This window comes from Chelonia mydas, chromosome 3 (genome assembly GCF_015237465.2).
Source record: "Chelonia mydas isolate rCheMyd1 chromosome 3, rCheMyd1.pri.v2, whole genome shotgun sequence".
Lineage (NCBI taxonomy): Eukaryota > Metazoa > Chordata > Testudines > Cheloniidae > Chelonia > Chelonia mydas.
In genome coordinates, this window is record NC_057851.1 from 98,250,513 (window position 1) to 98,263,588 (window position 13,076).

The following is a 13,076-nucleotide window of genomic DNA, read 5'->3' on the forward strand; positions in this document are numbered from 1 at the left end:
CCTACACATTGCACAAGTTGGTGCCTTAGCCCCTACAATGACCAGGCAAAGTTTCCAATTTCCAAATGGATTTAAAACAATTGAAAAATCCCCTTTTGTAAGCTAGATTTTGTATGCACTTATTACCATACTTACTTGAGGTTTTTCCAATAACTAAACAGCAAATTGCATTTATGGCACCTTCCAGCCAAGGGTCTCAGTCCTAAACAAGCCTTATAGCCCTTTGAGTTAGTATTATTCCCACTTTACAGAAGAGGAAAACTAAGAAAGAGAAGTTAAGTCATTGGCCCAATGTCAGAAACGGAGCTGAGGTCTTTTGACTCCTATCCCTGAGTTTTAACAGCAAGACCATCTGTTTTTCGTAGAATTAACAACACAATGCAAATTTCACACTACAAATAAGATGCAAGAAAACACACTCACCCAAACAGAATTGTAACACATCCTGAGACAAACATCCCAGCCACAAACATGAATTTGGCTCCAATTTGTACAAGCTGCAATTGGTGAAGAATAAATATTACATTTTAATTATCTCCAGTCCATTTTTATCAAGGAAATTTGGGGAGTTTTGTCATGAAATAAAAAACACTGTGTACATTCTAGAAAAAAATCACTGACTCTCCCCACATTTAACTTGTAACCAAACCATTTAGAGTATTTTTAGGTTAAGTGACTTAACCTACTTTTTCCAACAGTAAGTCACTAGTAGAGCTAACACTCTCACAGCCATTTGCTGTAACCTCTATACAGTGGCAGAATGCCCCAGCATTCTTATATCAATTCGATGGAGTGATTCACATACATCCAGCATTGCCTATAGTAGGCAGTAATGGTGCTATTAAGGTAGGCGATGGAAACGGCCATTTTAGTCAGCTCCTCCTTTGCTCATCTATCTAACAGACTAGAAACTAATCCAAGACAACAGGGTATGCAGTGCAGGGCATATAAGCTCCAGAAGGCAGTAAACACAGGATCTGTGGAAGACTAATTATTCAGGGAAAAGATCATTCTGTCATGGAAGCCAATTTTAAAAGAAACTAGTGACCACCTCTGAGGTAGGGAACGCACCTCACTTCTCCCCATTTTCAGAAATGCCAGAGGCAAGACAGCATGGCCTGCTTTCACTACAGTCTCTACCAGCTAGGAAATGGATGGCTGAGGGCACAGCCTATGGCCAGGTCACCTTCAACAATATAACTCTGTGGGGCTTCTAATTGCATTCTAACCCTGCCTTAGCATGAGCAGATATTTCAGTTTCTTTGGATTGTTTGGGTCTAGAGAACCAGTTCCTGTACTGCAGCCTGTTCTACTGAAGCCAGTGGTTTGTCCTGCTTTCAGTGAAACCCTGAGATGTCTGATCACTGATATAGGCTACCCACTTGTCTCTTCCATTAGTAATGAATTGTGCATTTCACACAGCAGCACCCCCAGTGGAGGCCTCTCAGCTGCTCCACAGCCCCCACTCACTTACCTTGCAGTTGAGAAGTCACATGCACTCCTAAATATTGTCAAGATACATAAAGACTACAACTCCAACCAAAGCTACCTGTGGGGCAGCCTCGTGGCTCAGCAAGAGGAATATTTTCAGCCTTGTGTGAAAGCACCTGGAGGAGTCTAACTTATGTGGGGGGAGGTAGCAGAAGAGAGAGACGGATGTAGACTGATGGAAAGGAGCGAGAAAGAAGGTAAACTTAGAACTGGTCAGGAGGTGGGTAGAAGAAAATGAATGCAGTAATGTAAATATATTAGCAGTGCTGAGAAAACAACCAGATGCCTCTTTTTCCTCCTCTACATTACTGGTCTGTCAGGGGTGAAAGTAAAATTGAACTCCTACTGGTACGGTATCTGGCTCCAGCCCCCCCAGAAGGGGTGGAGGCCTCAGGCAGAAGGGGTGGGGCTGGGGGTCAGCATCCCCCAGCCAGCCCATCTGCACTGCCTGGCTCACGCCACCCGGGGCTCCAGCAGTGATTTAAAAGGGTCCGGGGTGGCGGCCGGAGCCCCAGGCCCTTTTAACTCGCCGGCCCCAGGGCAGCTGCTCCTTTCGCTCCCCGTTGGCAGCCCGGGGAGAGGCAAAAGGGGCAATGACGTTAAAGTGCTGTTGCGGCAGCACTTAAGTAGGTCCTTTAAAGCGCTGTCGTGGCAAAGTCAGCTGTACAGACCAGTACCGGTGGCCATTTTTACAGCAACCCATGCTGCCTTACTTTCACCCCTGTGGTCTGTTGTAAGGGCTTTTATTCTTTTTCTTGTAGATTGAAGGGACTTTCCATTGGAAACACTAGAGGTCTAATGACACTTTCATTGAAAAGATTTTCAAGTACTATTTCCCCCCCCCCCACACACACACACACACACCATCCACCCTCGCCCCCCTCCCAAAAAAAGGAAGGGGCAAAAGATAAACACTCTCTTAACACTAAAAAAAGTGTAGTTAGGCCTTAAAGCAGCCTGTACACTAAAACTTAAGAACTATATTTGATAGCCATATTTAAGGTAAGAACCTAGAAGACATTTTCCAGCTTTAAAATGTTTTCTTGCATGGTTTAGCTCCAGGCCCACTAACTGGCCAGACTGTAATCACTGCAGTGAGGGGGTGGGGGTGGGAGGAGTGTCAATTTTGAAAGAGACTAACAAGGGGTTTCTCAAATCTTTGAGTACTAGTCATGAAGAGAGGCAAAATTGAAATTAAAAGAAGATACTTCAAAAAAAGTTCTCCTGTCCACGGGTTTTTTTTTTTTTTTTTTTTTTGATTACAGCATATTCTGGCCACAATTTTGACTAGGGCAGTTAACTCACAAATGAATTGCGATTAAAACAATAATGGTGATTAATCACACTTTTAAATTGCACTGTTAAACAATAGAAGACCAATTGAAATTTATTAACTATTTTGGAATTTTTTTGTATTATAGTCTGTATTGTAATTGAAATCTCAGTGTATATTATTTTTTATTACAAATATTTGCACTGTAAAAATGATAAACAAAAGAAATAGTATTTTTTAATTCACCTCATACCAGTACTGTAGTGCAATCTCTTTACCCTGAAAGTGCAACTTACAACTGTAGATTTTTTTTTTTGTTACATATCTGCACTCAAAGACAAAGTCCACTCAGTCCTAATTCTTGTTCAGCCAGTTGCTCAGACAAACAAGCCTGTATACATTTTCAGGAAATAATGCTGCCCTCTTCTTATTTACAATGTCACCAGAAAGCGAGAACAGGCATTTGCATGGAACTCTTGTAGCCGGGTATTGCAAGGAATTTACATGCTATATATGCTAAACATTCATATGCCCCTTCATGGTTCGGCCACCATTCCAAAGGACATGCTTCCATGCTGATGCCGCTTGGAAAAAAAAAAAAGCATTTATTAAATTTGTGACTGAACTCCTTGAGAGAGGATTGTATGCCCCCTGCTCTGTTTTACCCACATTCTGACATATATTTCATGTTATAGCAGTCTCTGATGATGACCCGGCACATGTTGTTCTTTTTAAGGAAACTTTCACTGCAGATTTCACAAAATGCAAAAAGGTACCAATGTGAGATTTCTAAAAATAGCTACAGAACTCGACCCAAGGTTTAAGAACCTGAAGTGGCTTCCAAAATCTGAGCAGGATGGGGTGTGGAGCATGCTTTCAGAAGTCTTAGAAGAGCAACATTCCAAGGCAGAAACTACAGAACCTGAACCACCAAAAAAGAAATCAACCTTCTGCTGATGCCATCTAACTCAGGTAACAAAAATGAACATGTGTTGGTCCACACTGCTTTGGATTGTTATCGAGCAGAACCCATCATCAACATGGATGCATATCCTCTGGAATGGTGGTTGAAGCATAAAGGGACACATGAATCTTTACTGAATCTGGCACGTAAATATCTTGTGATGCAGGCTACAATAGTGCCGTGAGAACACCTGTTCTCACTTTCAGGTGACACTGTAAACAAAAAGCGGGAAGCGTTATCTCCTGCAAATGTAAACAAACTTGTTTTTCTGAGTGATTGGCTGAACAAGAAGCAGGACTGAGTGGACTTGCAAGCTCTAAAATTTTACATTGTTTTGTTTTTGTGTGCATTTTTTTGTACATAATTCTACATTTGTAAGTTCAACTTTCATGATAAAGAGTTTGCACTACAGTACTTGTATTAGGTGAATTGAAAAATACTATTTCTATCTTATGGTGCAAATACTTGTAATCAGAAATAAATATAAAGTGAGCACTGTACACTTAGTATTCTGTGTTGTAATTGAAATCAATTTGAAAATGTAGAAAAATCTAAAAATATTTAAATAAAAAGGTATTCTATTGTTGAACAGTGCAATTAATTGTGCTATTAATCATGATTTATTTTTTAATCACTTGACAGTCCTAGTTTTGACCTCTTCTCCTGGGAGGTCTGTCTCCGAGAACCCAGTGGTGTAAAAACAGCACACAAACTATTGCTTCTAACCCAGCTGGTGTAATGTGCAGTCAGAGAGAAAGCTGCCTTCTTTTTTTAAAAAAAAAAAAAGAAAAGAAAAGAAAAAACAGCAGCTTCTCTACTGCAGAGACTGTAGAGTGCTTGCTGATGGTCAGCAGAGTAACTTAGTCTCATGCTGCTGGACGTCTTCCTAATTTCTAGCTGAATTTACAGGTGTCCAGACTCTTCATTGAAAGGAAGAGCGCAGATGTCTGTAAAAGCAATTGGAAAATAGGAAGACAACATAAATACGTTTACTAGAGTATGGAGGGAGTCTCAGAGTGCCCATAATTAGTTTTTCCTGACCACTAAACACCCGGGAATGGGCGACAGCGGATGGATCACTTGATGATTACCTGTTCTGTTCATTTCCTCTGAAGCACCTGGCATTGACCACTATTGAAAGACAGGATACTGGGCTAGATGGACCTTTGGGCTGACCCAGTATGGCCATTATTATGTTTACATATCTTTTCACTTGCTTAAAAGAGCAAACATATGTCAGCAGTCACAAATTGGTTTATCTGGACCAGACTCTGAATAAGGTTGTTAGGTCCTATTCCATAAGTAAGTCAGTACTGAAAACTGTAAAAATACTTACATAATTGCCTACTATTAAAGAAGTCAAGAAATTAGATAAAGCAAAGCATCCAAAAATCAGTCCAACAACTGTGTCACTGGCACCCTTTTTCTCTGCCTGTAAAAGGAAACACCATGACAGCCAGACTTAGAAGATGGACCAAAAAAAAAAAAAAAAAAAGAGAGACCTCAGTACACAAAGAAAAATGTTAGCATTAAGTAAAATACTTTTAATCAAGTCTTCCATCTTCATCCTTCTTACATTGTACCTGCCAGTATGGTCATAAAGCATTTTCTCTTTTAAAGAATGGGAGATTCAGCAGTAACTCGACAACAATTTAAAATTGCACCACAATTCAGTATTTCTGTAGTCAGGAGCAGAAGCAGCATCTATTCCACATGGAAGCAGGTGTGAAGGAAGGAAATTCTAAAGTTGCTGTGTTGCACTACAGGTCAGCTAATTGGACCTTACTCAGGGACAGAACGCATTCCCTAAGTCCGTACGCAGGTGGAACCTGGTGTGCACAGACCTCAACGCCCCTGCAAGGAAGTGGCAAATGAAGGAATCTGCTGTCTCCACAGCCTGGTTCCTGTACCCCCACATCCCAGGATGCCACAGAAGACACCCTGCAAATTTTGGATCCATGCAGAGGAAGGGTGTGGAGTGGGCAGGGGGAAAGATGATGACATCTCCCCACTGGCCTTATAGAAATTACCTGGGAAGAGGTAATATGTTCTGTAACTGTACTTTTCCTTTCCGCTAGAGCTACACTGCCCGGGGGAAAGAACCAGAGTGACTCCAGCACTGGAACAGAGGTACAAGGCCTCTGCGCAGAGAGCACTGCCCTCTCAGATCCTGGTGGCTATGCAGCCTCTGGGGGCAAGCTTTGAAGATCACTCCATCAGGCAGGTGAGTGGAACTCTGAAATGTTCCAGGAGAAAACCCTTAGCCCTCTCTTGTAGGCATTGCCCCAGGGCCTGCCTCTCTCTCTCTTTCTCTGAGCAATTGCTTACTCTGATGTGTCATGGGGCTCTACATGCATTTATTTATTTTTCTCAGCTTGCACATTAAGTTTGCTCAGTTTAATATGACAATAAAGGTGGTTTTCCTATCTGCCAGCCAGGCAAACTTTAGCCTGGGAAAGACTGAGGGGGAAGTCATAAGTGGATGGGGGAGGGGAGGGAAGAGTGATATCCAGAGGATAAGGCATTGGAATGGGAGTCAAAAGACCTGGGTTTTATTCCTGGTTTTCCTACTGACCTGCTATGCGAGGCAGGGCAAATCACTTCACCTCTCTCTACGATTTAGCTGCCTCAGTTAAAATAGGCTGCAAGTGCTTTGGGACAGGAACTGTCTCTTACAGCGCCTGGCACAATAGGGGCTTGGGCTCACATGTAGCCTCTAGTGGTGATGCTGCAATATAAATGATCTAATTATTTAAAGTAGAAGTAACTTAAAAAGATCTACAAAATATGCAAGTAATTTGAATAATAGTTTGCAGAGCCGAATATTGATTTACCTCTCTTGGAAAAAAGGGCCCCAGGATTGAATAGCAAATCATCGAACTGAAGTTCAAACAAGCAGCTGCTGCCATTGTGAAGAGCTGATCTCTGGTAAACCTGCTTGACTCTTCACTGGGAACTTCTGGTCTGCCATTTTCTAGAACTACAAATATTTGTATTAGGCTCTGATAAACTGGGACACAATTTCAAGCTGTCTGTTTACAAGAGATGTGCCCTCCAGGAATTTGGAATTAGTAACCTAAACCCATGGGTCAGGAAAAGGTAATTGATGTTCTGCCATTAAGAGCCCTAAAACCCACCATTTTCTGAATATATTACTGCACCGTTTTACAAGGCAGTGTCTACACTGCACAGCTTACAAGCCTTGGTGCTGCTGTAAGGTAAGCAGTGTAGCCACTCTTCTTGACAAAATAAAACCACCCCACAACGAGGTTTTTTTTTCCACACCCCTGAGAGTAGGGTGACCAGACAGCAAATGTGAAAAATCAGGACAGGGGGTGTGTGCGCGGGGTGGGGGAGGGGTAATAGAAGCCTATATAAGAAAAAGACCCAAAAAATCGGGACTGTCCCTATAAAAATCGGGACATGTGGTCACCCTACCTGAGGGACAATAGTTTTAATGAGAAAAGCGCAGTTGTAGACATAGCTTAAGTGAAACCCTTCCCACAACTCTGCAAGCTGACCTGTATAGCCTCTTGCACCCAGGGTCCCCTTAACTTCTGAGACTCTCCCAGTCTCTTTCTGCATTGAGCAGCTTGCAGCATCAATTATATATATAAAAAAAAAAATCTTGCCACTGTGACTCACACATAGCTCCACTGAAGTTAAGTGGATTACTTGTGGGAGTGAGAACTTCCCATCTGAGTAGTGGCTGCCTGATCAGACCCCAGGGCACCTTTAACTGAACTGTCAACTTCTAGCATATAAAGTTGCAGTAGTTTGTCTGCACAGTATTAATGTGCTATAAAAAGGTCTGCACCTCATCCCTCACATACTTTGTTTTACAGCCGAGACCCAGAAACAATCAGCTTACAAATAAAGACGTAAGAAACATTTAAGATACAAAAAGAACAGGAGTACTTGTGGCACCTTAGAGACTAACATTTATTTGAGCATAAGCTTTTGTGGGCTACAGCCCACTTCATCAGATGCCTAGAATGGAAGATATTTATACATACAGAGAACATGAAAAGGTGGAAGTAGCCATACCAACTGTAAGAGGCTAGTTAATTAAGAGGAGCTATTATCAGCAGGGGAAAAAAAACTTTTGAAGTGATAATCAAGATGGCCTATTTCAGACAGTTGACATGAAGGTGTGAGGATACTTAACATGGGGAAATCCTCACAAATGGGCCATCTTGATTATCACTTCAAAAGTTTTTTTCCCCTGCTGATAATAGCTCCTCTTAATTAATTAGCCTCTTACAGTTTTCAGAGTAACAGGCGAGTTAGTCTGTATTCGCAAAAAGAAAAGGAGTACTTGTGGCACCTTAGAGACTAACCAATTTATTTGAGCATAAGCTTTCGTGAGCTTTGAGCATAAGCTCACGAAAGCTTATGCTCAAATAAATTGGTTAGTCTCTAAGGTGCCACAAGTCCTCCTTTCCTCTTACAGTTGGTATGGGTACTTCCATAGAATCATAGAATATCAGGGTTGGAAGGGACCCCAGAAGGTCATCTAGTCCAACCCCCTGCTCAAAGCAGGACCAAGTCCCAGTTAAATCATCCCAGCCAGGGCTTTGTCAAGCCTGACCTTAAAAACCTGTAAGGAAGGAGATTCTACCACCTCCCTAGGTAACGCATTCCAGTGTTTCACCACCCTCTTAGTGAAAAAGTTTTTCCTAATATCCAATCTAAACCTCCCCCATTGCAACTTGAGACCATTACTCCTCGTTCTGTCATCTGCTACCATTGAGAACAGTCTAGAGCCATCCTCTTTGGAACCCCCTTTCAGGTAGTTGAAAGCAGCTATCAAATCCCCCCTCATTCTTCTCTTCTGCAGACTAAACAATCCCAGCTCCCTCAGCCTCTCCTCATAAGTCATGTGCTCTAGACCCCTAATCATTTTTGTTGCCCTTCGCTGGACTCTCTCCAATTTATCCACATCCTTCTTGTAGTGTGGGGCCCAAAACTGGACACAGTACTCCAGATGAGGCCTCACCAGTGTCGAATAGAGGGGAACGATCACGTCCCTCGATCTGCTCGCTATGCCCCTACTTATACATCCCAAAATGCCATTGGCCTTCTTGGCAACAAGGGCACACTGCTGACTCATATCCAGCTTCTCGTCCACTGTCACCCCTAGGTCCTTTTCCGCAGAACTGCTGCCTAGCCATTCGGTCCCTAGTCTGTAGCGGTGCATTGGGTTCTTCCGTCCTAAGTGCAGGACCCTGCACTTATCCTTATTGAACCTCATCAGATTTCTTTTGGCCCAATCCTCCAATTTGTCTAGGTCCTTCTGTATCCTATCCCTCCCCTCCAGCGTATCTACCACTCCTCCCAGTTTAGTATCATCCGCAAATTTGCTGAGAGTGCAATCCACACCATCCTCCAGATCATTTATGAAGGATTTCATAAATGGAATCCTTTTGGAAGGATTTCATAAATTTCCACCTTTTCATGTTCTTTGTACGTGTGTATCTTCTTACTATATGTTCCATTCAATGCATGTGATGAAGTGGGCTGTAGCCCATGAAAGCTTATGCTCCAACAAAGTTGTTAATCTCTAAGGTGCCACAAGTACTCCTGTTCTTTGCCAGCTCTTTGTATCCATCAAAGAAGGTTTGCAATAGATAGTATTTAAAATTTACTACTTTCTTTCTCTCCACTCCGCCATGCGTATATTTTAAGCGTTCCTGATATTCTGCACTCCAGAGTGAGGTTGAGGCCAGAAGAGAGTTCCCAGAAAATCAAAGATACCCTTTTGCTCTTTTTCCAAGGTATTTTAAGACAGTTATTTAACAGGTTTGGCTTCAGGCCCCACTAGTAAGGCTTTTCGGTATTTGTCTTGGGTCAGAGAGTTTTTAAATAGCCAGCAAGAAACTTTCGAGTTCGTCCCTTCATAGCCTTTATAAACAGACAAAAAGCTCCTGCGGAGCTTCAGCTACCCTTCACACAAAGACAAAAAGCCAATTGAACACATTACCCAAGAACAGAAGATGAAATGGGTCAATTTCAACAGTGGGAGATGGAAACATGCACGGCAGTATGTGCCAGACAGTGATCTTCGTAGTTCTGAGTTCTTCTGATGTGCAGAGTTTAGTTACAAAAACAACTAAAGGGCTGGGAGTGCAGACAAAACGCGTCCGCTGCCCTCAAAGTTGCAGCTACTCAGAAAAAATCAGGTCCCACCTTAAGGAAACGCAAACCCACTAACCTCAACAAAAGAAGTCAGCCGGGTTTCAGAAGCGTTCAGACAATGCTTGGGTAGTCACCCAGTTTCTGCGGGGGGACCCACAACCCAAAAGGTTAAAGAGAGCAGGATCTGAAAGAAACAAATTCTCCTACACTCACCTGGGGTTTGCAAAGTCTCCTGCGTCTCTGCTTCCCAGCTGCCCATAGCGAGGGCTCATGGATATCGCAGCCCAATGTAGCTTCACCAGAGTACCAACGTCCCTCTGAGAGTCTACCCCGGTTTTGCACAGGGAAGAGATCCTGACCGCAGCGAAGAACAGATTTAGGACAGTAGCTTCAGATGCTGTTAGTGAGCATGCTTAGCCCACCCTAAACACGCTCATTAGCCGCACGGGGGGAGCAGCTGACACGGCCGTTCCCTCCCTGTTTTTCACTGACAAGACACAGGCTGCTTCACCATATTTGCTTAATCCGCCAGTCAGCGGCTTTAGTACATATTGGTCTTTTTTCTACCCTGAGAATTTGTGAAGGGTGACAAAGAACAGCTGCGAATGTATCGTCACAGCAAAACAGGGACATTACACCTGATCACTGGAATCACATCCATGGAAATGTTCTGTGGTTATTCTGACAGGTTTCAGAGTAGCAGCCGCGTTAGCCTGTAGCCGCAAAAAGAAAAGGAGGACTTGTGGCACCCTACAGTCCACTCCTTTTCTTTTGGGTTATTCTGTCATTCAGTGTTCCAAGCGCAAGACAAACCTGTGGGAGCCACACACGTGTGTGTGTGTACGTATGTGCAGCATGGAGCAAAGTAAGAGTGAGCATTAGGTAACATTTAGGACAAAGACTATAATGATCATCTAGTCTGCCTTCCTGCATAATACAGGCCACAGAACCTTATCCAGTAATTGCTACATCAAGACCATAACTTCTGTTGGAGCTATGTTTTAGAAAGATATCCAGTTTTCATACAAAGACTCTGAGTGATGGAGAATTCACCGCATCTCTAGATAAATTGTTCCAATGATTAATTACCCTCACTGTTAAAAAGTTGCACCCTGTCTTGCTTCCTGTTCCAGTCATTGGATCTCATTAGGATGGTACACCTACAGGAGCTGTCTATAACTCAAGCTTCAGCCATTCATGATGCCAAAAAGAGATGCCATTTCCAGTAGAATGTGTCAATCTTTATTTGCTTATGCTTTGATCAGCAGTGAAATAGTTGACATTGAGATTTACATCATCATCATTAGGGTCAACATCCCCTGGAGATGAACAGGAGCAATTCATAGTTTTCTGGGCTAAGGTTCAGGCAGAAGCTTTGGATTTTTCTTCCATTCTCCCAAAGATTTCCAGGTCATATTTTTTGAAGCAGATCTAACTTATTCTGCTCCCGTGAAGACACAAATAGGGCAGCAGGCCAGCTGTCCCCCTGTGCAGGAACAATGGAGGTGAGGAACAATTTTGGAAGACATCCAAAGAAGACAGGAATCTGGGCATGGTGGGTTGGTACAGCTGGATGCTGGATGTTACCTGTTTTAGGTTTTCAATAAAAAAAACTCACCAAGTTATCTAATGTGTATTTCTGACCTGCTGAAATTTAGTGGTTTCAGCCTAGGTTGGTTCTCTTTCAACTCAAAAGGAAACTTCTATAGGATGCAAATTGAAAACTTTAAATTTCACAAAGCTTCAAGAAAGTCTTATTTTTTCGTCTTACTTGTTCATTTGAGTTTTTGTGTACTTTTTTATGTTATTGACATTCATTGCACATTGTGATAGACACTTTTCATGTACGGGGTGGGCCATCTATGCCCACCCTCATGGCCAGAAGTGGTACTGCAGATACACCTCACCCTACATTATCCTACCGGGGTGTCAACAAGTGCGCTTGCTCAGATCAGGGCAATGAGAAACCAAGCACACTAATTAACATAAGTATGTCTCCCTTTTAATTAAGCTCCATGAAAGGAGCAGTTGGAAATTAGTTTAAAGGCCCTTACCTCGAGACTAAGGTTCAGAACTCCCAAATCTTAAAAGTCCAAAACAAAAGTCTCGCTGTTCTCAGTCTCTCTGAGCTACAGACAGAGAGATTGAGAGTTCTTACATCCTCTTCCTTCCAAGCTGGCAGCAGTCTCAGATAATGGGGCTGAAAGGAGACTTTGTCCTACCCACAACTGCTCTGGATGGGATGGCATAAGAGTCTGTGTGTGTGGAGACTGCTGCAGAAGTCACTGTGAACAGATCAGTGGATCTATGTGGTGCTATCAGCTGATGTTATAAACCTTATTCCTGTGGTGCTTGGCGGGCAGGGTTGTGTCCCCAGGCCAAAGGTACATGTAGGTGTAGCTGGGGAAGCTGACTTGGGATCGGCACGGAGAGGGAGTCTGAAGAGACCAGCAATAGGAGTACATGTTCAAATGGAAAGAGAGCTTGCTTTGAATCTCCCTGCTGTTGGGGAGCAGCTGCCAGAAGGAGCTTTGGCTATGGAGGGGTGGATTAGGTCCCCTTACTCTTGCAGATGGTTTGCAGGGCATGCCCTCCATTTTCAGTTCTGCATGGGGTTTAGAGGAGGGGCAGGGATACAGTGGAACTTTAACACAGTCAGGCTATATCAGAAATGTAGAGGTAAAGGGCAGTTTAGCAACCACACATGTGGCTTCCTCTTCCCCTGTGAGTGGAGATGGGGGTACTACTGGGATCTCCTCTGTTGCAGGAGCTCCATTTGCTTTACTCCACTCGGGATTATTAAGGATATGAGTGGACGAGAAGGAAAAGTGGTCCAAACGAGGCATTTTTTTAGAATCTGAAGTGGTGTTTTTTTGTTTTGCTTAACCATGGGGATCCCAGCAACACAAAGGGAAGAATCAGGGCTGAAGAGAGAACATGAAAGCCTGTTGGGAGTTAGCAACTGAGGAATGGTGACAATAACGAAGGATCTGAGGTATCTGTTTCCAGCAATGGGTCCTCTTAGGGGCCACCTAGGAAGAAATCCTAGCAGCAGTCACAGCTGGCAGGACTGATCTTCTGGGCAGATTCCTCATAATGGAAGAATTATTTTAGGATGCCTCAACAGAGATAGGTGATTTGACTGCTGGATACAGGGGACGGGGACAAATGTCCAACTAGCAATGTTGTTGTTGGGACTCCGGTTAAAAT

The 13,076-nt window shown here is 43.1% G+C and overlaps 1 protein-coding gene across 5 annotated transcripts in view; it reads right to left on the reverse strand.

The window, feature by feature from the left end:
- Nucleotides 1-10,402, reverse strand: part of SLC18B1 (solute carrier family 18 member B1) — a 109,881-nt gene extending 99,479 nt beyond the window's left edge. The window contains exons 1-4 of one of the 5 annotated variants that reach the window (XM_043542931.1): nucleotides 10,080-10,393; nucleotides 6,563-6,702; nucleotides 5,065-5,160; nucleotides 424-497 (exon numbers count right to left, since the gene is read on the reverse strand). In XM_043542931.1, the coding sequence (XP_043398866.1) occupies nucleotides 424-497; nucleotides 5,065-5,160; nucleotides 6,563-6,702; nucleotides 10,080-10,125 (356 nt within the window). In that variant the 5' untranslated portion in view covers nucleotides 10,126-10,393. Of the gene's footprint in view, nucleotides 1-423; nucleotides 498-5,064; nucleotides 5,161-6,562; nucleotides 6,709-9,711; nucleotides 9,863-10,079 lie in introns of those variants that run through there. The other 4 variants (XM_043542930.1, XM_043542932.1, XM_037893496.2 and 1 more) reach the window with 4 other exon arrangements.
- Nucleotides 10,403-13,076: the final 2,674 nt, after the last annotated feature.